General features: G+C 40.6%; 1 protein-coding gene across 9 annotated transcripts in view; it reads right to left on the bottom strand.

The window, feature by feature from the left end:
- The window catches only part of elavl4 (ELAV like neuron-specific RNA binding protein 4), a 69,511-nt gene that overhangs the window by 22,893 nt on the left and 20,781 nt on the right, over positions 1-25,837 (bottom strand). For 6 of the 9 annotated variants that reach the window (XM_026922768.3, XM_026922752.3, XM_053235973.1 and 3 more), the window contains 2 exons: positions 11,800-11,886; positions 8,446-8,686 (listed from right to left, as the gene is read on the bottom strand). In XM_026922768.3, coding sequence (XP_026778569.1) covers positions 8,446-8,686; positions 11,800-11,886 — 328 coding nt within the window. The remainder of the gene's footprint in view (positions 1-8,445; positions 8,687-11,799; positions 11,887-25,837) is intronic. The other 3 variants (XM_053235977.1, XM_053235979.1, XM_053235978.1) reach the window with 1 other exon arrangement.

Below are 25,837 nucleotides of genomic sequence, written 5' to 3'. Positions count from 1 at the left end.
ACACCCAGACAAACACACTCACGTGTTAGAATCAGGAGAGTTTAACCACTATCACTTACAAAGTAATAAACAGATATGAAATATGCTTGTGTTTGGAAGATGGGAAGGGATCATACAAAAGTTGCAGAGTTTTTTATATTGAAGTAATTGTTTAACTGGAATAAATTCCAATCTAAGCACTGGGAACAGCCACCTCAATAAAATGTTGCATTGATTCTCACAGTAAATCTGTCTCTGTGCACTGCAGAAGAATGCAGAGTCAATATGTCAAAGAAATGATGGAAATGTCATCTCTTCTTCTTCTGGCTGGAATGAATCTTTCTCTCTCTTAAGTGCTCACTCAAACACTTACACGCGCGCACACACACACACACTATCGGCCAACATATGCACGCAAACCCTCTCAGCATGCTCATTCTCATTCTCTCTCCTACTCTCAAACACACACACATTACAAAAATATGCAAAGTTATTGTACACTGATTATTCACTGTAGTAGAAGTGTGTTGTATCCAGTGGGTCCCAAAAAAAAAAGCCGTAGGAGCAGCCAGATGTGAAGCTCGAAAGGCAAAGAATTTATTAACATGGGAGTGTACTGGATGTTGTGGGTTGCTCACGTGGAGTTGCACAACTTGTTTACTGCTTCGTTCATTTTTACATCTGCTTTATCCTAGTCAGTGTCGTTGTGGTTTAAATGACTAACTTGTTTATACTTGGGAAAATAGAACCAACTAAGTTCATTAGGAAATATTGCTGGCAGGTACAAATAAAATTAATAAATGCAGGAGTGGGCAGGATTGGTCAGAGTTGCTTGGGGAGTGAGCGGGTGTGGGCTGAAAAAAAAAAAAAACAGGTTCACACACACCACTAGACTGTAATGTTAATCTATTATTAAAAACTGAGAGAATAAGAGAGAATGTTTCCTTACTACATGAGCACTCAGGCACACAGAGGCCTACCTACTCGTTCAATCTTTCATCAGCTCTATAGGACAAATACATACGATTTATGATACATACTGTATATAACAGAAATAGGAAATAGGACTTCAGGCGTATGTAAGATTACATCCAAAAAGAGTGCAGGCTATTAAGAGCAAGAACTGAGCCACAGCAAGAGAAATGTCTGAACTGAAGAAATGATGCTGAAAAACTCCACTGGGACAACAAGGCAGTAAACATTTGGTGGTGAAGTGGAATATTAACCCAATTAAATTCAATTAGATTAATGGATACATTAACTTATATATCGTAATTGTCAATTTAAATGGCAAAAACACGAAATGATACATTGCACGGTTAATGAGCTTTTAATGAGCATGCATCTCCCCATTTTCTGACTTTCAATTCCCCCAAGCAAGCTTGCCACCTAGACAAATAGAGAAACGTTCGAAAGGAATTTGCACAGACAACAGCGCACAGCCTAATGCCAAATAAGTGTTAAAAATAAATAATAATGTTTTGTTAACTATTTAACATTTATATTATGGAAGCTCATAACTATATTTCAACAATACGTGTGCTGTGTCTGTTTCAGATCCTAATACTAAAGGGCATTTATGTGTAAAATCTGGAGAGCTGTTTTCATTAGACATGACATCATTGAGCCGATGTTGTGATTTTTACAACAGCTGTCCTCTTGTCACCCATGACCACTAATGATTATGAGTATGAAGGGGAAGAGGAAATAGCAGCAGCTCCCTGCGTTCTTTTTTGCTTTGTGTCCTGTTAGAAAATGATCTAGAGAGACAGGGAGATGTTTCGAGATGACAACAAGGATCTGCGACTAAACATTTATGCCATAAACCCCCAACCCAGAATCTGCATTATGTAAAATGAGGTCTGGTAGGTGTCCTGCATTCTTTATACACACAAACACAGAACTGTGACACCAGTTTTCTTCGGAGTGTTCTTTGCCGTATATTTGCACACACTATCCAACTTTCTATTGCAATGTAACATATTCGATTAATTTGCGTTTCCAGTAGCATGACAGTCTTCTCTAAAAATCTTCATGCCAGACTGGAAATCTGAATATTTCTAACTCGGTCTGAATGATTTAAATGGCTGAAACATCATTTAAAGGTCCAGTGCATTCATTGATTGAGAATGAGATAAAAAATTGAGTTAACCACTATATTGCCTGCAGCAATCTCCTTGTTCTCAAACTCTGTGGCAGCCATGTTATGTATTTTCACTTGAGTCAGGTGGCGGTGCAGAATCTAGTATCTGTGCAGGAGAAAGAACGGGAAGAACGGCTCTGCGAAAAGAAATGTGACAGCCCTGTGAGCATCTGACGCTAACTCACCTTGATGGTATGAAGCTTCCTGGCTACACAACAATGAAATGTGTTTGGTCAGTCTAAAATTTTGTCAGATTTAGGATGTGGAAGGCAAAGAAGGAAAGGAGAAAAAGCCTCTTCGATTTGTCAAAACAAATGTATCACTGGCGTTCCCTGCCTGACATTTTGCCTTTGCTGCAACAGCATCTAGGGACAGCACTGCTCTCTGCCGAGGAGAAGTTTCACCATTTTCTAGCCTACTGTTCTATTAGCAACAGGAGAGAAGACACAAAAAACAAATTAGTTTATGCCTAATCAGAACTCATTCTTCAATTTGATGGTTAAGTATGAATTTATGACTTTTCTAATTTGCTCAGTAATCTTCTATCAAAGGAGACAAAGGCTTGAGTGGAGTGTAATTAGATAATGCGGTGTGTTATGATATAAGTTTGCATTATAAATGTTGTTTATCATCAGCTCTAATGGCTTTAATTCAGCCCATTCATGCTACATAAGCTACATAATTCACTCAAGGCTGGCTAAGTGCTTTCTCAGACAAAAGCTAAAAGCAGCTTTGTATCTTCTGATTGAATTTTCATTAAAGGCTAATATTTCTTTGCTTGTCTCTCTTAAGCCCACTGGCTTACATGGGTGGCAACTCATAGGCGCCAACTTCAAAAAAAAAAAAAAACCTGAACACAATTCAGCAAAAAAAAAAAAAAAAAAAACTTATACTACTTGACACATTTGATTGTTTGTGCATTACTTCATATATGACAATATTTTTGTAATGTAATGGATAGGCACCATATATTGATCACTATATAGATAAAAATAATAGCACTGTGTAAAATTTGTTATTACTGAGTGATGGATTTGTTTTAACAATATGAAAGACAGTACTAGTCTATCTGTTGTTGAAATGCACTTCGAAAGTAAACATTACAATGACTTTGGAAATGTGTGGGTGTAAATAAAAGTATAAATGAAACAGTTCCACGTTGGTGGATTAGACTTGTTTGCTTGGCATAATTGATAACAGATTTTTAAAAAAAAACCCTTGGTGCTAATTTGCAGAATTTAAGTTTTTTTCCTACCAAACCAAACTAATACATGCATGATCTAGTGCAAACATAGACAGAGCTGTTGTGACAGTGCAGTGAGTGTGTAGCTGCTCTTCTTCTGCAACATGGACTTAAATTTACATTTACATTTAGTAACTTTGCAAAAATAATCACACCTCCACCCTGTTGTATTACAGTGTAATACACTGTGGTGTGTGAATCTTATTTGATGATTGATGTTCTGTGGTGCACCTTAAGTCTAGCTTTTATGTAAATAAATACCAAAAACCCTTTGCATACCGATATTTAATGATATATGTCTACAGGAGCCGGACACTCTTGTGTTCAAATCAATTTTTATCACCCAGTTATCTGCCATATATCATACACATATTTGACTATACAGTCCTCTTCCAGTAAACAGCACAGGGTAAACTGACGGGATGCTGTCAGCATTTTTCTCTGCCAGGCTAGTGGAACAGCTGGGAGACGGAGGAGCCTCCCGCCCCCGGGTTCTCCCTCTCCCCACTGAGCTGGAGCCTACGGCGACTTGGTGCACAGCCCAAAGTGTGTGGGCTGTCTGAAATGGATGAGTGTATGGGGAGAATGCTGAGTGCAGTGAATATGGGACACCCCAACAAAGCAATGTTAGACCCTTGCACATGACGGAGCTGGCAGCTGCTCCAAAGGCTCCCTGGAAGCCCACGTGATTCTGTGATGTGGAAAATAAGCTGTACAATAATTCATGGGATGCTCATTTTTGGTGTAGATATGGCGTATGTTTAAAGCATATAGTATTAGATAAGAGCTGTATGATTCATAACTCCAGTTGGAAGCGCATATTTTCCACAAGTCTGGTAGCAGATGAACAAAATATAAAAAAGTATATGGACAGAAATGAAAACACAACGAAAATATTCATGTCTGTGAGATATTAACCTTATATAACGTCTAAGAAAAAACCCTGTTTAAAAAAGCAAAACAAGCTGATATTGCTTGGGCGGAGAAGCATGTTGAGTTAAAAGGATCCTAAATACTGTATGCTGTTTTAGTTACACTGTGACGCAGTGGGAAAATCACTTCTTATTTCCCCAGCCAAATGTCAGGTATAGAACGTTGATTTCTTCTCCTTGTGGCATTCGTCGGAGGAAATGAGACGGTGAAGAAAAGTTCACTGTCAGACAATGTAAATTGGCTTCGGATGCTTTTAGCTTGAATAACAATTACACATTCCCCCATGCTCTCACTATGCTGAAATTGGAATTCATCAAGGCATCACGTTAATTGTCTCTCCAGCATAAATTCGAATATTCATGATCTCCACTTTATGGAGCGTCAACTCACGTTGCCTTTTGTCACACCTGTCACGTGAAACATCTATCCTTAGTAGCTCTCTGTATAGTTACTTTGGCTTTATTTTAGTCTCATGCTGATTAAAGCACTTATGGCAGGGTATAATTCTGCAACTTGGAGGAAATTTTTGCTTCTCCAGCGGGTATCCTCAGGTATTCTTCAGGTAATTGCATGAGTTTAGAGTGTACCAGCCTGGGACTGATACTCTATACTGTTCCAAGATCAGCTGGAGGTCAAGTTGGTGCTCAGAATTTGCTTGGACTTGCTGCACTCAGGTCAGTAGTATGACAGATGGCGGTGGTGTTCGGTGTGTGAGTGGGATATGTAACTGAACAAGCAGATGTACTATGTAGGAGGCTGTTTGATGTCAGCTACATAAGTGTTAAACACAGACTGAACTGATGGGAGCATCACTTTGTGTGCCAAGCCATTAAACACCAGCCAATGGCGCCTGTGGATTGAGAGAATGGGAAAACAATGAAGGGAAATGGCAGACATCAAAGGGGATGAGGGTGTGTGTGCTATTAGATTTTCCCTTTCAGGGGATATGATAGAACACTGGCCTGAGTGCGAGACAAAGAAAAAGGAGCAGTTTTTCATTTTTAATTGCACAGTAATTGTTTGTCGCTCACAGAACTCGAACAGGGGACTTTCATTTTAACCCTCCTCCTGAGATGGAAAATCACAGATGCAGTCAATCGGTTGCCCTACGTGACTATGTTTCCTTTTTCTGATTTGTCATTATAAACACAAGCACATTCATATTTATGAACAAAATGCATCCAGATCCTTGTCAGTTCTCCAAACCCATAGATCAGTCTCTCTTGTGTACTCCGTACCGACCAGCCCGAGCATTGTCTTCCTACAAACACATTTACATATTCCATTAAGGGTTTTCATTGAAGATTCTGCATAGGTTATAAGAAGCCTCTTCACATAGTATATGTGTTTAGCTCTTTTATTAGTAGTCAGCGGAGAGGAGCTGAGACAGCAGCACTGGCGGAAGATGCATGCTTGATTCAGGCCTTTAAAAACAAAGACTTTGCACTATGTTAGCAGCATAGCCATCTGTTTTATTCATGGCCTTAAACAAATCCTCATTGTAATGACTTTTTTCTACCTTTAAAGCTGGGCTAAAATAGTTTCTGCTGACAAAATATACACAAATAAGAATAAATATTGCCCCTAACAACTAACTGATGCAGCTTACGAAACATTTCCTTTACTATTTGGATAAGCTGATAAATTGAAAAAATGAAGGAGTTGATGAAGCATGTGAGTACATTTACATACAGTTTTCTGTACCTATGTATTGGCACTTAATGGAAGATTAGGCTTCGTGTCTCTGGTTTATTGCATGCACAGCCAGCTGGTTAGAGGAGAATTGTGTGTGTACGTGTGTGTGCCAGAGAAGACGGGTAAACAATTTTCCTTGGCACTTCTGTGGGCAGCATTTGGCCGGGCTGTACGGGAGCAATAGAGGTAGCTGTAGCTAGAGTTAACTCATCTGCCTGGTGTCTCATCAAAGCTGACAGGAACGAGGGAAAGGAGAAGAAAGTGGAAGAAGAGACCTGCCTGTTGTCACCTTGTCGAAGGAGCCGTTGCAGCTGCTTTTGAACTGCCTGTAAAAGGATTCTCGTATACGTCAAAGCGCTTTGAAAAACAGAGAAGAATGTCTTCTTGCTTGCATCGGTGGCATGCAGATGAAAGTCAAGCACTCTGCACAGGAAGATTGATCTGGTCAAATATTTTGACATTGAGGCACAGAGACCATCCATGCTCGAACTCCCACTCTCCCTTTCTCTCACTTTATCTCTCTCTCTTCCTCATAACCCTGAGAGTGTAGTTAATGATGGCAGCAGCTTGAGCATACAGTCATATTTCTCAAAGAATAGGGGGTGCTTATTTAGTCTGAAATTCTGAACTAGGAAATTGAACCCATGAGACTGGTGCCATAGATATCTAACAGTAGAATGTGGCAGAAAGGCAGAAATGAGAGTATTTATAATGCATTGTGCTCCCCTGAGCTATTTCAGAGACCCGGCGGAAATGAACAGTACCCACGTTCTCGAGTGCTTCCTCAAAAAAAACTGCATAGAAGCTTCCTAACACTTCATAGATGCTTCTTTACTTCAATACTATTACTCAGTGGTATTTATAAAATGGTTATGTTCCTTTTCTGAACATGGATCACCACCGTTACATAAGAGAAGGTGAGTGAAATGAGATGAGGTGTAGCAATAATTCAGTGGTATGTGAGAAACTACTTGATCTGTGTTATTTGCATGAAGTGCTAGTGCTGTTCGATTTCCCCGATGCATGGAACAGTGATGGAATCACAGGTTAAAAACAGATTTTAGATATATGAATGGACATGCATCAATTTTGGAGAAGATTATAAAATTTTTTGAACCTATCAAACATTGTGAGCAATTTGTCCTATTCGGATATACTGTATGTTCTCCTTTTAAATGCAATTCTTTGGCCTAAGAACAAGCAGGAAAGCAAACACTGCTCATCAAAGCGCAAAAAAACTTACAATTTCACTTAACAGTATCCAAGTTCATTTTTTTGGAACAGAGTTAAATACACTATAGAACAATTAAAGTATATTATAATGTAATCTTTTTAAACTTTGGGTTTTATTATAAAGATTTATGTTTTCTTTATATTTTGTAATATATTCTTTTTTGATGTTACAGAGGATATGAATGTAAAAATCCAAACACCTTAATATAAACCAGCACAAAAATGCACAAAATGTGAATCATTAACACAGAGTTTTTGAAAAAAAGAAAGAAAAAAAAAAGGATTTCATGCAGCCTGGGGCCATAACCCAGCAAAGTATAGTGTTATAGTCCTAATGAAGGACTTGGAAATTGGTTTTTAAGTTTAAATTAGGTGTTATAGTTCATGAAAATGCTAAATGGTACAATACTGTGGACTGAATAAAGTAATAACGTGATTAAAAATTAATCCTTGAACCATATGGAGACAGAAAATGGTTCCATCTCAGGACTGATGCCATGCTGTCTGCCTGCTTGCCAATGACACCAATGACCCACAACACTGGTTTGCTTTCGACTCAGACTGTTTCTTGCTGGGATTTGTGACCAGCTCTCTCCCCCTCCCTCTTTCAATCTCATCTCCTTCTTTTTGTTTAAAAAAAAAAAACAGTGGCTTTAGGCCCGGCCCTGGTCTAATGAGATTATCTGGAGCAAAGTGTCACTAAGTAGGATATAAAATGGAAGCCATTATCTGGCATTATCTGTTCACAGCCTCCACATCCATCTGTGTGCCACCCACATGGCCACTAGTGCGGGATTAGCAGGGGAGTGCAGCTTACATACCCCAGTGTGTCCTCTCTCTCTCTCTGAGGGCTTAAACATGTGGCCCCTACAGCGTAATGAGCAGCAGGAAGCCTTGAGATCATGGACTGATGCTCTGTGCCATATGAAACACAGCTGACTATAGCGCCCTGCTCCAGAGCCGACCTGCAGCACTGCTTCCCTGATCACCTGTGTTCAGCACTTACGTGATCTGCTGTTCGGGGAAGCATCAGTAGGCTGTCCTCCATTTCACACCTACATGGACACTTTGAGGGGGATTTGACTGCTTTTATTTCAATAGAGCTGACTGGCACTTGTATTTCCCTTATTTTTGGTACCTTTCACACCCACTTCCCACCCTCTGTCAGTTCCTTGCATCAGTTTCTCCCACATGCCTTCATCTTTGCTTCCTGCAGTACCTGTGATTTTGTCGCGGACCAGCTTGCAGGACTCAATTTCGCCAATGCTGCCGAAAAGGCTGCGGAACTCCTCCTGGGTCATGTTCTGGGGCAGGTAGTTGACGATGAGGTTGGTCTTGCTGTCGTCGTTGGAGCTGCTGGTCTGCATGGGCGACGGGCAACTGCGGTTGTTGCTCGATGGCCCGTTGGCTGTGGCCGGATTCGGCCCATTCGTCACCTGAGGCTCCATGTTACTGATTATCTGTGGAGAGGGAATGCGGGTAAGACGAGAGGAACAAGATGGTGTCTCTCTTATTACAGAAGGCCCATGCTTAAACAAAAACTTCATTTCTAATGTGTTTGATTAACACAGATACAGATTAAGCCATATATAGAAATTTTGAATAAATTGTACTTACTTACTTACTTACTTAATATTTTTTGTTAACAACCAAAAACCTTCAACCAACTGCTTAACCAAATGACATGCATTTATATTTATCTAACCTTCTCTAATACAGTTTATCACCTCTATTACCATCAAGACACCAATTTTACTTATCAAATGTAAGTAAATTCTTCTACAACCAATAGTATAGCTTTCCACAATATAGAATTTTACGTACACATGGTACATTTCTGAATCACTAGATGGTTTTTCTTTGCCTTGCTTTATCTATCAGTGATTGTTTTTGAGTTTGGTTGTGTTTTGTAACTAGGCAGTGTGACAGCAAGAGTGACATGTTTGCTGGTTGTTCAGTTGTGCATTTAAGAGCAGGTGTTAGAAGTGCATCATGTCGGCCCTAGGGAGACGGAGCTTTAGAAGCACCTCGTTTCTGCCTTCAGTTTTATTTTTTCTTTCAGGATTTTGAGTGCATGTGCGTTTAATTTCATCAGTCATCTTTTTTTTGTGGCGTTGGGTGGTTACAGTAGTGTCAGTTCCTTGTGGGCTGACGCATGTAACTGTCCTCTCCTGTCAGAATTACTTAGAAACAACCAATTATGAAGTGCTGAAAAACTGGGAAGGGTTCAGTTTAGCTTTCGCACCTTTCCATACTAAAGATCCTGACCCCAGGAGACAGCATTGCACACTGTATGAACACAGAGCCGTGATGACTTTCTCACTGTGTGCTGGGTGTTTTAAAGTGACAGGTTTTTTTAGAAACCGGCCACAGGGTCTCACAGGGGCAGCCATCACTGTCAAAACATTTCATTTGTCACTAAAATGCAGTTTAAAAAAAAAATCCCCTCAAAAGAAACAAACATTGATCACACCTGGGTGAACTCAACCCGTTTGTCACTAGAGGGATGTTACCCAACCATGTTTAATATTCAGCTCTGCTTTTCAGACGTGGTGTGGAATTCAGCCTGAAATCTAAAGCAAAGAGATAGAGAGAAAAAAACATCCTAATGCTTTGTGCTGATAGATTCAAAAGTGGCAAATAATAGAGCAGAGAGAGGAAAACTGAGATCCAAGCTAAAATACAGCTGCTGATATTTTTAGCATGTTAGATTTTGTGTCTGCACTCTGACACTTTGTCCTCCCTTATCAAAAACAATCATAAAATTGTTGTCCTCTCAGTCTAAAGCTAGGCCAGTACTCACATTTTGTATATTACTTCTGATTACAAAACAAACAGAAAAAACATTTCATCAATTTTAAATGCAGAGACACTACAAATGTAGAGTGATGTTAATTAAATTTCCACTACTGTAAATTCTTTAACTAAAGATCCTTGGTTATTATTTTGTTATTACTCTAGAAAAAAAAAGAGGCTATACGGCAGACTTGATGGTTTCTCCTTTGAGACTTGTATTTACATTTATTTTTTTGCCTTTATTTTTTGTCTTGGCACACACGTCCTCGCAATTTCCAATATGACAAAATGATGCTTGCAGCCCGAAGGATGCAAAGCTCTGAGGAAGCAAATGTTAATTATGCTCTTGACAGTATGCACACAGTACTGAGACAGAGACACACAGTGGTAAAATAGTCACCACTGCAGCAGGACAAGATTGGTGTGTGTGTGTGTGTGTATGTGTGTATGTGACTGGGTTAAGGGGGCATTATCAAATCTGGTCCTTCTGTGTGCCATTCTGTTATATTCTACCAGCATGATAGAACATGCACCTATTTTTTGAAAAAGAATATAAATAAAAGGAAAAAAATAGAATTAAATCAAATTAAAGCCTTATACTTGCTCTCCTTCACTACAGTTGTCCTCCCAGGTTTTGACTCCTCTCCATCTTTTTTAAAAGCTGTCGCACAAGGGAGGCACTTGTGGTGTTTCTAACCACCACAGCTAAAAGCGAATCTGAAGGATCAGCACACATTTTGGAGTAAATGATATAATATATTGTATAGGATAAGTCTTCTCCAACAGCGGAACATTCCTTGCAAATGGTGTCTGCATGGAGGTCAGGATGTAGTGTTTTCTGAGGCAGGCTCAGGAGAAGGCAGCCAGTAATAAAGGAAGGTTGCGCCGTCACGAAAGGCTCGATGTCAGCCTGAGGACAGACATCAGCTTGCCTCTTATTCAGCTGAACACCAGCCCCAGATTACACTCCTTTATTTCTGCAAATGCAATGGCAGATCTGCCGACTGTTCCTGAATGCTGTGTCGCTTCGCTCAAGCTGTGTGTATGTATGTGTGTATATGTGTGTTAGTGTGCAAATGTGTGAGTGGGAAGGAAAGTAGCTCTGCCACTCTGCCTTACATAAGAATGTCAGGATGGGGATAAAAATACAGGTTCAACCAGCCTAATGTCCCCGAGCCAAGGAGATCCAGAGGTGTGTTGGATTGTGTGTGTGTGTGTGTGTGTGTTAGCAGCACCATGAACGGATGCGTTTCAGTGTGCCTGTGCTACCTGCCATTTAACCAGTGCACTATAATGGCCTTATTAGTGGGGATGTTGAAATGTCAGGCTCTATTCTAATACATGTTTTCACTGGTAATGCTCTCCAGTCATTAGAGTGGCCCGGGGGCGGTGCCTAGTTCTGTGCAAGTTTCATGCCTTTCGTCAACAAAATCTAGGAAGAAAAGAACATGAATCTAGAAAAGCAGACACAGATAGAAATAAAGCAGAACCGTGGCAAATACAACTATGGTGTTAAATGTGCTTCTCTGTGTTAGATGTCTAAATGTGAGCAGTAAGACTTACACACTTAACAAGCTCTGCAATCACAACACATACAGTGAAGCAAACTTTACACAAAAGCTACCACCGTCTACTAGATGTGCACTATATTACTGTAAACACAAAGCACCCTTGACACTACTATCCCTGGTGCGCAGTGTGCGAGGCCTTTGTCGCCAGCAGGGCAGCAGCAGGAATGGTGGTAAAAATGGCAGTAAGTGGGTGGCAGTCTCCTTACCATCTTTGGCTGTGTCAGCAGTCCCTTGTCAGCCCAGCCCTGGAGCTGCGGCAAGTCTGCCTGACGCCACTGAGTCTCTGTCGATCCCTACGGGAGGGGGGGCAGGGTCAATATTCAGACAGGCCTCGTTTTTCTAATACCAAACCACTGTGTATCACAGCCAGCCCTGACGGTCTCCAGGCACACTAAAACACACAGGCAGCTTTTTTTCGTTTGCACCTTGAAGAAATTTAGCCGGCGCCACCTCTGTAATGGAGTATATGAGGGCATTATTTGATTCAATGCAAGTTGAGATTTGGCTTGATTCAATTCAATCGATATAAGGGCCTCTTAAAGTGGCTGCAGTCAGAAAGCAGATTTAGAAAATGCTAGGTATTCAGCTATTAAATCGAACAGATTCCACACTGTATTCTGCATATTAAAAATGGTAGATTTTTTTTATGAAGAAAATTTGAGTCATGTTAACATGCAAGCCTCTCTGAAAAAAGAAAAACACCCAGAATTCTGTGCAACCCCCAAGGTTCACAAAGCTGACCTTTTGAGGAAGATCATGCCTGAGACGAACCAAAGCAGGGCTGCCGCAATCACAGCCGGAGCCGAGAATCGGGCAGCGAAAAACAGCCAATTTAGAAGGAGAGAAGGACTCTGAACCTGACCTTTCCCTCGGATGGAGGGGATGGTGGGGGAGTGTAATGGGAGTCATCCAGTGTTCGATGATGGAGGACACACTTCAGGATTAGACAGAGAGGGGGAGGAGGAGTGGGCGCCATCTCATCTTTTAAGCCTTAGCATGGATGCTTGGGCTTTTTAGGTGCGGGAGAAAAATGGAGTGTCAGCTAAAGCGGGAAATAGGAGAGGATAGCGGAGAGGATGGGGGTAGGGGGAATAAAAGGTTCTAGGAGCTGAGGTTGGTAATTTGAAATGGAGTCCAGCTCGAAGGGTGCTTGTTTTGTTTATTTGTGTGTGTGTTTTTTTTTGTTTATTTACATGCCACCTTGGTTTTAGCTTTAGTGAGGACCGCAGGGTATGACATCACATTCTTATGCTATGGTAATGAAACATAGTGCACATTCAATGGAATTTAAAGAGAACTGATATTACTCTCTAGTCAGGCCTCTACCACACATAATCTATATAAACCAATTAATAACTACAAATAAGACATGCAGAATTCTTCAAGGTGAAAACAGGGATGACACAGCCATGTGATGCACCAGACCTGTATTGTGCATCGTTCATCATTCAGTTTAAGGTTCTAAAAAGAACTTGGTTATTGTGCAGGACAGACGAATGTCCTTAGATAACAGGAGGGAGAGGACAGACTATAAATGAATTCACTCTCTATTTTCACTGACCTTTTCTCGACGCTTATATGACTCAAACTGTCAAACATGAGACAATGGTGCAATACTTTTTGTTCTTGCCGTCTGTTTGTCTTTCTTTCTCACACACACACTTTATGTCTGGGAGAGAGACGGTGAAACACGTGAGCTAATCTGCTAGTGTCCGTCATAATTATGCCATGGAAACAAGCATGCATGGATATGAGCGCATAGGTGTTTAACATAATTGCTTATCGAGACTGTTTCAGTTATCTCTGTTTTTTAGGGCTGAGCAGTACTGTACAAAACCTTATCACTTCCCCACAATATGATTTACAACCACACTGGCATTATTCTACACATGTTTTTATTTCAGTTGGCCAGGCTTATCTATTTATTAAGAAAAGCACGTAGGTAGAAGAACGTGTAGGCCGATATTGTTTAACAGTCGGAAGTGGTGAATTACTGAGAAGTGACAAGCCGACAGGCTTCTCGCAGTTCTGCTCAAGCCTTATAAATCAAAATATCATTTTGTGAAAAAAAGGACTCAGTAAGCAATAATTACACCATTTTAAAGCATGCATTGCTAAAATGGAAGCTTGCAAGATTGAAATGAAACCAACTTGCATGGTAGGTCTATGAAAAGATTCACAATACAATGCAGAAAACTGTAAAGCAATTTGCTTCAACAATACTGAATTCCTCCTTTAAAAGCATCTTCCTGGGAGGCATAATGTTTAAATAGGCAAATCAGAATATGAGAAATCACAGTTAGCAGAAAATATTACTTACAATTTCAGGGCAATAAAGCAGATCATTTTTTAACACACTCCCTATGATCTCTCTCTCTCTCTCACACACACACACACACACACACAATGCCGGTGAAACAGGTTATCGATAGAAAACAATGTAATTACAAATGGCTGCAACAGCATTTTGTGTCAGTGGAATGTCAGTTTTTTTGTCGCCATGTCGCATCATGCCCTAAAGGAGTGAGCAGCAGCTTTTGCTATATGTATCATCATCCTGTACTCCACCTGCTGGTGCTCTGTGTAACAGACTAAACATCACCATCACCAACAGAACTAACCCAGCCTAGTCTTATCTCACCCAGACTCTGATCTAACCCAACTTACCAAGATAAAACCTCACTGAAGTACATTGTTTTGTGTGTGTGTGTGTGTGTGTATAATGTGCATTTTGCACAAAATGGAGGCCAACTTGAAGCATCTTTTAGTGATTGGAGCATCTCTTAGTGATTGGAGCACCCTGCAGTCTTATAGCTAGCTGAAAAACTAGTCCACTGAACAGACAAACAAGGAGAATGGGAGAAAAGAATATTTATATCAGTCTGTGAATTGGCTTTTTTTGTGCTGGCTGACGTGCAGTGAGCATGTGATTTCAACTCACATTTTCTTTTCCATTCTTTGACAGAAGGTAGTGCATGAGGAGGATAGTAGCCAATGTAATTTATCCGTACAAGGCAGATTACATATCTTCTATAGATAACCATCTGTACTGATATTCAGCTGTAAGCTTTTGAAATGTTGGTGCTTAAAATCACATTTCATGGCAGCTATAAATAATAAAGACAAGCATCCAACCAGCTGGGAGCTCAGTTCTTCAGTGGGTTACCAGAGGTTGAAGTTGAGCTTGTGTATGTATGCTGAAATGCCAGAGGGAACTAAAGCTGTCCAAACTGATTCAGGTCTGAGACATTATACATTTCCTTGTATCCTAAGAACAGGTCAGATAAGTTCTTTGTACATATTGATTTTTAATTTTTAATCGCTGCATTTTGGCTCTCTGGGATGCCTCCTTCTGGCTGCAGTGGAGCTCTGGGTCAAACAGATGCTCTGGCTAATCAATCCCAGCACTAATGCGAGACGGCAAGCATTGAGTCTGCTCAGCTCGATCAGCATCTACTTTAGCAAATGGGTTTCTTTTTCTATATCCTCTCTTCTTCCTTTCTCTTTTCGTAAGAGTATCTAGTCAAATGGTTCAGCATGTAAGTATCTCTTCACAGACCTGCCAACCACGAATTTTGCGTAGGAGCTCTACATTTTAACACTGCAGTATGCTAGTATGGGTTGTCACTCAAAAATATGCCACAGCAACAGTCTTCTTTATTCCCCTCCCTAATAAAAATGTCAGTTGAGGAATCTGAGTAGGTCTTTTGAACTATCAGATATTAACTGACCCCATGGAAGCCCCGCCCTTCACACCATCACCACTGGTAATCATCTCCACACAATTTTCCCAGTTGAAAGATGTGCTGATGCGGCACCTTCGCTTTCTGTGAAGATAAATGGAGAATGCTTTGAGCTAATTAATGTGAAATAAAATCTATCAGTGTACATTCGATGTAGCTAACATTAGACAGGAATATAGGGAGGGACCAAAATTTCAGCCACCACACATTTTTGGCTAAAAATGCTCAAAAATGGCACAAGGAAGAGAACAGAAAGAAAAAAGGGCCAGAATTTCAATAGCAAAAATATCAGTTATGTGGAACCAGTCCACGGTTTCTATGACAGACATTAGACAAGTGATTTGTATAAAAAAACTATATTGAAAATGTACCGTGTTATGTTTTTAAGCATTTCCTGAATTTCTACAATCCCCTCACTCTTTAGCAGGACTACACATTATTCCTCTTTGGGGCTGGCTGGTCTGTCTTCGTTTAACTTCTATCAATGCTTTTCTTTTTATATAAAGTACAGAGTTATTTAAGATCAACATCCCTTTTCAATATTCATCTTTCTCTCCCTGCTTGAATCGCTGTGTCTCTCTGGCTGCATGGTGGAGGCCGGGAGAGTGACACAGCCTGATTGCATTATCTCTTACATTACTGCAGGTCTCATTAAGCTGGAGCAGGCTGGAGCAGCTGTGCATCTGGCCCAGCACTGATTCGTTTTTTCTGCCTTTGTGTCTCTGCTGTTCCTTTGATGCTCCGGTTGTGCAATCAAATTATTTTCAGCGGAATCTCTCTGACCTTTCTTTCTCCCGATGGAGGAACTTTACTCCCATATGGTTTCAGGTGACTGAATTATGGACGATCCTTGAATATGTAGAAGAATTTACAAAAGCAGCCAGACCAGTTTTTCTGATGCTGCCCTTCTTTCTACATGACAAGTGACAATTCCTATTCTCATTTTATGAAGATTCATAATTGTAATGATTTCAGTCAAATTTTGTTTTAAGGAAATACGCCCAACACATCTTTTCACAGTTTTGTTCCTACACTGTCAAGTCATGTGCTGAAGGCAGAATTATTCTTCATTACATGAATTCAAAACTTAAATAAAGCATATTTTCTTGCCACCAGAATAATTTGGCGAGGAAGCAATAATTGATTGTTCAAGTGTTTAATTGCGGATCAAACGGATCATCAGGCACTTAAATCCCATTCATCTGGTTGTCATTTTTAAAATTGAGAAAATAAATTCATGTGCAAACCCACAATCTAGATAATAAGGACACTTTGAGACCATTTTGCATTATTAAAATAAACTAATTACAGACTCCAAACAGACTGTCTTACATTATTTTGTTTTGGCAAGTTAAAAACAATTTCTTAAAAATTACCCATTTGTAAGTGGGAGACAGCAGGGAGGGAAAGAGCCAGGAGCAGAAGAGAGTGAGGTGAGGAGGTGGGGAGTGAAGCAAATGTGAGGATGAGAGTGGAGAAGAGGTTACAATGCTGGAGGAAAAGAGGAGAGCAGAGAGGACAGGAGACTGGTAAAATCAGTGGCACTGGCTGCGTTTTTTCCTCTGGGCTACAGCTTTAAAGAGACACCTGCGTCTTCCCCCTGCCCACTTTTATACCCTAAACCCAGCCAGCTGCCCCCTTTCTCGTTCTCTCCCTCTCCCTGGCTATATTCGATTCCTGTGCATGGATTTGTGTTGGCCTTAAATTAACCTTTCCTGTACCTCGTCAATTCATTGGGTGAATTAGTACCCAATCTGACAACATTGCTAACGTGGTAGCAAGGATGTGCAAACAGTGATATGAGGCTACTACAATCCTGTTTAATTATACATACACTCATCATCCACTTTAATAGGAACACCTGTACACCTGCTCATTTATGCAGTCATCCAATCAGCCAATCATGTGGCAGCAGCACAATGCTTCAAATCATGCAGATACAGGTCAAGAGCTTCAGTTAATGTTCTCATCAAACAAAAAGTGGGATCTCTGTGACTTGGCATGGCTGTTGGTGCCAGAAGGGCTGGTTTGAGTCTCCTGGGATTTTCACACACAATAGTCACCAGAGTTTATACAGAACGGTGTGAAAAACAAAAAACCTCCTATGAGCAGAGGGTTTGCAGGCTGAAACACCTTGCTGTTGAGAGAGATCAGAGAAGAATGACCAGACTAGTCTGAGCTGCCAGGAAGGATATAGTAACTCATATAATCATTCTTTACAACCGTGGTGAGCAGAAAAGTATCTCAAAATGCACAATACATCACACCATGACCTCATGGTGTGATGTATTGTGCATTTTGAGATACTTTTCTGCTCACCACGGTTGTAAAGAATGATTATATGAGTTACTATATCCTTCCTGGCAGCTCAGACTAGTCTGGTCAGACTACAACAGCAGAAGACCACATCAGGTTTCACTCCTGTCAGCCAAGAAGAACAATCTGAGGCTATCATGGGCACAGATTCACCCAAACTGGACAGCTGAAGACTGGAAAAAGACCAGGTAATTTTTTTTTCTAATCTTCAACTCTCCAGATCGGGTGAGCCTGTGCCCATGATAGCCTCAGATTCCTGTTCTTGGCTGACAGGAATGGAACCCAATGTGGTCTTCTGCTATTGTAGCCCATCCACCTCACTGTTCGATGTTTTGTGCTTGCTGAGATGCTTTTCTGCTCACCACGGTTGTAAAGAGTGATTATATGAGTTACTATATCCTTCCTGGCAGCTCAAAACAGTCTGGCCATTTTCCTGTGACCTCTCTTATAAACAAGGCATTTCCACCCATAGAACTATCACTCACACAATGTTTTTTGTTTTTCACACCATTCTGTATAAACTTTAGAGACTGTTGTGTGTGAAATTCTCAGGAGATCGGCAGTTTCTGAAATAGTCAAACCAGCCCTTCTGGCACCAACAACCATGCCACAGTTAAAATCACAGAGATCACAATTTTTCCCTATTCTGATGTTTGATGTGAACATTTACTGAAGCTCTTGACAGGTATATGCGTGATTTTATGCAATGTGCTGCTGCCACATGATTGTTTGATTGGATAACTGCATAAATGTGCGGGTGTACAGGTAATCCTCTTAAAGCGGAAGGTGAATGTGGTTTAAATTAACTTTCATCATGAGTTACATCTGAATCACAATAAGTAACCTAATGAATGAAATTATAAATATTCTAAAGCTGAAGAGCATTTATTTTACAAATCTGGTTTAATTGTTTCCTGGTCCATGCACCCTTTCACTGTGCTCACTTTCGGTCCAATAAAGCCTTTCATTCCCTGCTCTTGACAGCATCCCAACAGAAGGAAAAAACCCTCCAGTACAGTCCGGTCCAGTCCAATATGGGACGGCTGGCTTCATTTGGAAAGTGGATGCTTCCCAGCTCAGTACTAAGGCAAGCAGAAAATTGGTGAGCATCTTGATGCGACACTTGAATTTGTGTGGCTCCAGTGGCTCGCTGCTCTGGCTTCCAGCTTAAATGTGAGAGATTTTGGCCTCCTGCCTAGCCAGACAGCGCCTTATGTTGCGCTAACACCGGCTGCAATTTTTCGCCTCATGTCGCTCAAATCTCTCTATGCTGGTAGCTTGTGGACATTGTGGACATTACTCTACGCTGGTAGCTTTTGGACATCCGTAGTTTACTACTGGTTGCCATGGTTTCACTGGCAGCATCAGGCAAGTGCGACATCCACACACAAGCTAGCTACAGAATGTATATAAAACCACCTATTTGGCCAGATGATTTCCACTAAAAAATTAAATTCTGAAGGGAAATGCTTGTGTATTAAATGCATGCAGTGCATCACTGTCTACTAGAGTCACAGTGACAACTGTTTTATGTTTTGTTCTTCATGATTTCTGCTGCCTATGTTACAAGCTTAAAAGACTTGATGTACCAAAATGTACATGTTGTTTCAATAAATCTTGTGTCGTAAATCTTGTTGTGTCTTCCATACTGTCGCCGGAAATTGCCAGCTTTCACTGAAAATGAATAACTTCCGGCTGCTTTGTCACATTGTGTTGCTGCTGGTGTAGAGCAGGGTTATGCTCATTTCTTTCAGTGTGTGTGCAGGAACTCCACAAGCCTTAACACTAGCTGTCCATACCTCCATTAATGCTGCATGAATTTTTGATGCTACTGAGAAAGCCTCATTAGCTGGCATGCTAGTCTCACATAATAGCTGAAAATTCAGAGGATCTGAAGCTATTTCTGTCAATGGCCTAGTGTTATTAGGAAATATGGCTCATGTGCAGGGTTCATGATCAAAAGGAAGAGCGTATGGCCTTGCCTTCACATGCCAATCATGGCTACACTGTTCATTCCATCTCACATTCCCTTCATTTTTATATACGATTCCCCTTTTTTCTTAGTACACACACAGCGCTGCGTGTGCCACGCTAGCACTGAGGGACCTCTCTCCGTTAAAGTAAAGGTGACCTTGCTGGAGGTGCATTGGGGAATCTTTGCTTTACACAGCACAGCTCGCAGCACAAGATTATGTGAGTGCTGTGCTTTAGTTTCTCTCTGCGCATCCAGACTGCTAGGCTGTAGCTACAGCATCTGCATGTACACGTGTGTGTGTGTGTGTGAGTGTGTATTAAATTTTGTCTGTGCGTGCACTTGGCTTAAGCTGTGTCAGCTCCAGGTGCTCTGTTGACATGGCTGCAGGTAGTTGGCAGGTAGCAGAACGCTGGTGCACCTGTGCAGCTTCTCTCTGCCATGTTCCACTAACTCACGCCTCTTGCACTCACACACACACACACACACACACACACACACACACATTGTAACTAGCTTTATTTCACCCATTTGACAAGAACATATGCACTGCTATTTCAGAAGTTTGTATTTAAAGGTGCAGTTTGCCATTTTTAATATTGTTTCTAAACCTTTAATGTTGTTGCTGTTCTTTCGGGCTGCTCCTGTTAGGGGTCACCACAGCAGATCACCTTCCATTGCCCGTGTATTAATTTGGCACATTTTTTACGCCGGATGCCCATTTATGAGCCCTCCCCATTTATCCGGGCTTGGGACCAGCACTGAGAGTGAACTAGCCTGTGTACCCCCAGTGGCTGGGTTTGGCACCCAGAGCCGACCTTTAATGATAATTTCATTTCAAAGAACCCAAAGAAAAAAATTGTGATAGTCAATATTGGAATTAAACTCCACCCCCCCCACCCCAGCTGGAATAGAGCTGCTCAGCTCTGCTCCTGTTCCTTAAAAGGCATATATGAGGCATATATATGTTGCGTTCGAATTAGTAATTTTCAACCTGCACACGTTCAAGCTACAGACTTGGGAGAAAACAGTGACATCCCCGGGTACATCTTTTGTTAGCGACTATGTATGCTTCTAACAATAGCGATGAGCGAAGTACAGTGTATATACCTCCTCAAAACAGTGAACTGTATAGTTAGTGTTATAGATTTAACAAGCGAATATGTCTGTATGCTGTTTAAGAAGTAAGTAAAGAAGTGCTACTTTGTTTACTATTGATACTGTGAGCAGCCTTGTTGATTTGACATCATATGCAGGTTGAGGAGACCTTCCCGACTTTCTGATTAGGAATTCTGAGCTGGGGGCGGGGGGCGGGAAGCCTTACTGGATATAGCAAGGAACTAGTATGAATGCTGTACAGTATGACAAAACATGTTTGCATTTATAGTTCCCTCTTTTTAAGCCATTAGGGTAATATTTGTTCATTGTAGCAAGGTATTAAAAGCTGTGCAAAGAGCCTGCGAGTAAGGGGTGGGAGTCAGTAGAAGGGAAATGTGCTGACTGCAGCTTTGTGTTCCTGAGAGGATGAGACGTGCTCCTGAATACACACATACACACACACACACACATACACACACACACACACACAGGCCCTGAAGTGAGGCTGAAGTTGCGCTAATCTAATCTCAGTGTCCTCATCTTCCTGCAGCTGCTCCTCTCTTTCCTACTACTGAGAGACTTTTCCCTTCATTAACACTCCTTTCTCTTACAGCTCCCTCTTCTCCTCTTTTCTACCCACACACTCCTCTTTTTCTTTACTATTCTCCTCTTTTACTGTTCCTTTTAAAAATGCTCTATTGATTTTCCAAGTCCTCTGAATATTACGAAAAAAGTATTATTTTTACTTTTAATTTCTGCCTCTCTCATGTTTTAATATATCTTTTAATATTAATGTTCAAGCCAGGTTTATTTTGTTGGTCAGTCACCTTCCCTTTCTGTATATCGAAATCATTACAAGCAAGTGTACATTTTATCACAGGAAAACAATTTTGTTATTGATTAAAGTCTGCACTGCTGCATCTGTTTTCATAAGAGAGCACACAGATCAGTGATAGGAGACTGACTGAGTAATTAACTGGAGAAGCCATTTAATATATGTTATCAATTTTATTGTTAAACTGACAGACGAGTATTAGAAGATACTCAATCTGCTAGCTGTATCATACAGATGCTCTCTAAGTCTTATGGTTTATGCTGTTGTGAACAACACCTCACAAATGCCCATGCACCTTGTATATGTGAGCTGCAGATTATTTATTACATTTATATACGTAGCATGCCAGACATGTCATTACATTAAAACAAAGCAATAGTAAAACTGAGGTATGACTAACTGCATGGTAGGTTCTTTTGTCTGCATGAGAAAAAAAAAACATCCTGCTTTTGTCTCAGCAACTCGTAGACTAAGTACATAGTTAATCTACTACAATGTTTCCTGTAGCACTGTGCTCTTGATATGATGTTGTTGCTGAAGGTCTTATATTGTACTGTTCAAATGTACTGTACTGTTATAATAGTTAAAAAGGAGAAGATTAGCACAATGTTTAGAACTATCTATGTGTCTATATACACTCACCGGCCACTTTAATAGGGACATTTGTACACCCGCTCATTCATGCAATTATCCAATCAGCTGGTCAAGTGGCAGTAGTGTAGTGCATAAAATTTTGCAAATACAGGTCAAGAGCATCAAAGGCTGGTTTGAATATTTCAGAAACTACTGATCTCCTGGGATTTTCACATACAACAGCTTCTGAGTTTACCCAGAATTTTGTGGAAAAAACTCAAAAAACATCAAGTGAGTGGCAGTTCTGCAGGTGGAAACAATTTGTTGATGACAGACGTCTGAGGTGAATGGCCAGACTGGTTTGAACTCACAGGAAGGCTAAGGTAACTCAAATAATCACTCTTTACAACCATGGTGACCTCTCAAATAACCACTTTTTACAATCTGAGACTACAGTGGGCACAGTCTCACCAAAACTGGACAGCTGAAGATTGGAAAAAGCCCAGGAGATGTTCAACTGTTCGGTTTCAGTGAACTTGTAGCCACTGAAGCCTCAAGTTCCTGTTCCCAATGTGGTATTCTGCTGTCGAAGCCCATCCAACTCAAGGTCTTGTGCATTCTGAGATGCTTTTCTGCTAACCATGGTTGTAAAGAGTGATTATTTGAGGGGTACATGTGTTCCTATTAAAGTGGACAGTGAGTGTATAGTTACTGAATAAAATGCCTTTTGAGATGTTAAAGGTCTTAATTGACCAAAGTCAATATGCAATCTTTTTTTGATAAAAACAACATTGAAAGATGTCTTTGTTTCTGAATTATGGGTCAGAATATGGAGGAGGGTATTGAGGCAGAGCATCTGCTGCAGCAGGAAAACAAAGAGCTAATGGAGTCTCACGGCCGAGGATATAACTCCTCTGCAGAATCTCAACAAAAGCACAAAATGTGGCATAAATTCAAAACAGCAGATTAATCTTCTACTAGTGGGTTACAGTATGATTGAAAATGTCCACAGAGGACAATCAATGCTCATAGAGAATTTGCCAGAAATTTATATATAGCGTTGTCCATGCAGAGCACTGCAGCTAACTGGAGTTGACACACTGAGTGTGTAAGCACGAGAAGCCGTTTTTTAACTCTCCAGTCGGTGTAAATAATTCACATAATTTTGGAAGTGCTTGCTGGTGTTGTGTATTTCACTTTTCATTAGTGGTGATGTTCAATTAAAGGACTTAAGTCAGAGAGTTAAGACAATAAACCTGCTGCACGAAAATGAAAGCAGAACGCAATGGAAATTATAAAACACGTTTGCTCTGAGGTAAGAAAGCAACACGCACTGGGTCTGTTCGTAACACTAATCAAGCTAACTCTGGCTGACAGCGAGATATCTACAGCCACAGAGAGATCTCTAAGGGCAAGACTTTGCACAATACAATACCTTTCTGAAATGCCAGCAATATTGTATCTATGGTTACTGTTTTGATCAAGATCATTTTTTTGCGTCGTACCGTTTGCCCTTTCTCTGTCAGACCGCATTGTGGGAATAGCCATGCGGTACAAAGCGGAAAGCCTTAACTTCCCTGAACTTTGGCCCTGTGCCGCTAGCGTTCAGAGGCTAGAACTGTCTTTGACATTTATACTAACTGTCACCATCTTTTCTTATGTTTCTGGTTTTTGCTCTCTTTTTAATTCCCTCTGTTCCCAGGGCAACTGAGAACATTTCACTTTTCATTCAAACTGTTCAAATTGAGATTAGCACACCGCTGTAATGACTGAGCAAACTGGGTGCTAATCCTTTCATCCCCATGTGCTAGAGATAGACATTTTGTCACTTAAATTCATACTCATAGACAGTCGATACATGCTTCTGTCATATGAATGAATGACCTTGAGATGTCCTTTCTTGCCCCACGGCAGGTGAGCTTATGAGGAGCTGGTGCTAATAGCTTGCGGTAAGAGCTCGCCTGCTGCTGCCTCTGCCAACCTTGCTGTCTTTTCCTGGGGTGCAAAATGTAGATCAGAGAAAATGTGCAGTTTGTGCACAGTCTCAGGAGAGGCTGCCACTCAAATCCAAACGTCTGTAGGTATACCAAAACACATGGGGGGGAGGGATGAAGAGAGGGGGAGTGAGAGAAACAAGAGAGGACAGTGAGGGGGTGAAAGAGTCAAAGAAAAACAGAGAAGGAGAATAAGCGAGATGGACAGAGGCTGAGAAAGAAGAGGAAAGATGGACAGAGATAGTGCAGGAGAAAAAGGAGTGCAGCAGGCAGAAATAAAAGGAAATCTTCCTTCCACATGTGAGGATGAGTGCTGAATGATAATCAGCCTTAGGGATGGTGTTGTGTGGAATATGGATTTAGTGAGGCAGCAGTAGGTGAGACCATCCAAGAACCATGGCTTTGCATCAACTGTGTATATTTGTGTGTGTGTGTGTGTGTGTGTGTGTGTGTGTGTGAGAGAGAGATGGAGAGAGAGAGAGAGAGAGAGACAGAGAGAGAGAGAGAGTATCCAGCTGATTATCGCCTGTCTGTGCGTGGCACTTTGAATTTGTGCCAGAGGAATTAGGCTTGTGAAGCCTGCTTAAGAGCACACACTCCCTTTCTCCCCCTCTTGCCATCTCGTTCTCTTTCGCCTCAGCTATCTGCAGGGAGAATGCAGATGAATAAATGAGAGAAATCACTGTGGAAGCCTATTAAAATTTTAACTAAAACGTTTTGTTAGTATTCATGTATATTTAGCTTTCACACAAAAAATGAAGTCTGCTTTAAAAAAGGAGGCATAAAATTCCGACAATGAGCAGAGCAGATTTTGTTTGAATACACTTGGCTTCTTAACCTTTGCTTACCTAAGATAATTTGCCATTTGAAAGATGTCAAGACTCCCAAAATTACCCTACTTAATTCTATGCCAACTGAGCTTCGTGAGATAATAAAAAGCTATAATAACTGTCAACTTAGGCTTATCCCATTAAAGACCTCTAAATGTGGCCTTATCAAAAAGGCAGCGTGACTCTAAAACATGAACCGACACATGAAAACATCTACAAAAAGAATTGCTAAGTAAAAAGTTCCAGCGTGTTTATCATCTAGATGCTACGTTACTTGTCAGTGATGGGACTTGAACTTCATCAGTGCTATTTCTCATCAGTGTGTAGAGAAATACAGGGGAAATATAGAGTACAACTAATCTTAATGAAAATGTGTGACAGAAGTCAGTAAGGCTAATGATATTGATATATACAAAGACATAAATGTAACAAACTCTGGACACGGAGCAGAATTCTGTTTGTGGAGATATGAGCTATTGTCTCGACTATAACTATACGCTGAGGTTAGATTCTCTATTATAAACAACAATCAAATAAACTGAATATTAATGAATGATAACAAACGTAATAAGAGCACATAAAACATGTTTTATTTGATTTGATTCACAGTGATGTTATAAGTGTTAATGTGCTTCCTTCTTCTCAACCAGAGCTCGCTTGTAAAAGATTTTTGACTAAATGTGACTACCTAAGTTAAATAAAGAACAATCAGAAGAATTGCATGTATATGATGTAGCACTAGAGCCTTGCATTTAACTGACACTTACTGATCTCCCATGACTAAATAAATTACATTTGTTAAGTTGTGCTTTTAAAAAAAATCTTTTATCCCTTCAGTGCAGAACAAAAAAATGATAAGAATATAACTTCTGGGTGCGTATAT

This window comes from Pangasianodon hypophthalmus, chromosome 8 (assembly GCF_027358585.1).
Source record: "Pangasianodon hypophthalmus isolate fPanHyp1 chromosome 8, fPanHyp1.pri, whole genome shotgun sequence".
Lineage (NCBI taxonomy): Eukaryota > Metazoa > Chordata > Actinopteri > Siluriformes > Pangasiidae > Pangasianodon > Pangasianodon hypophthalmus.
The sequence above is the reverse complement of the archived record's forward strand: the minus strand, read 5'-3'. Positions and strand labels throughout refer to the sequence as shown.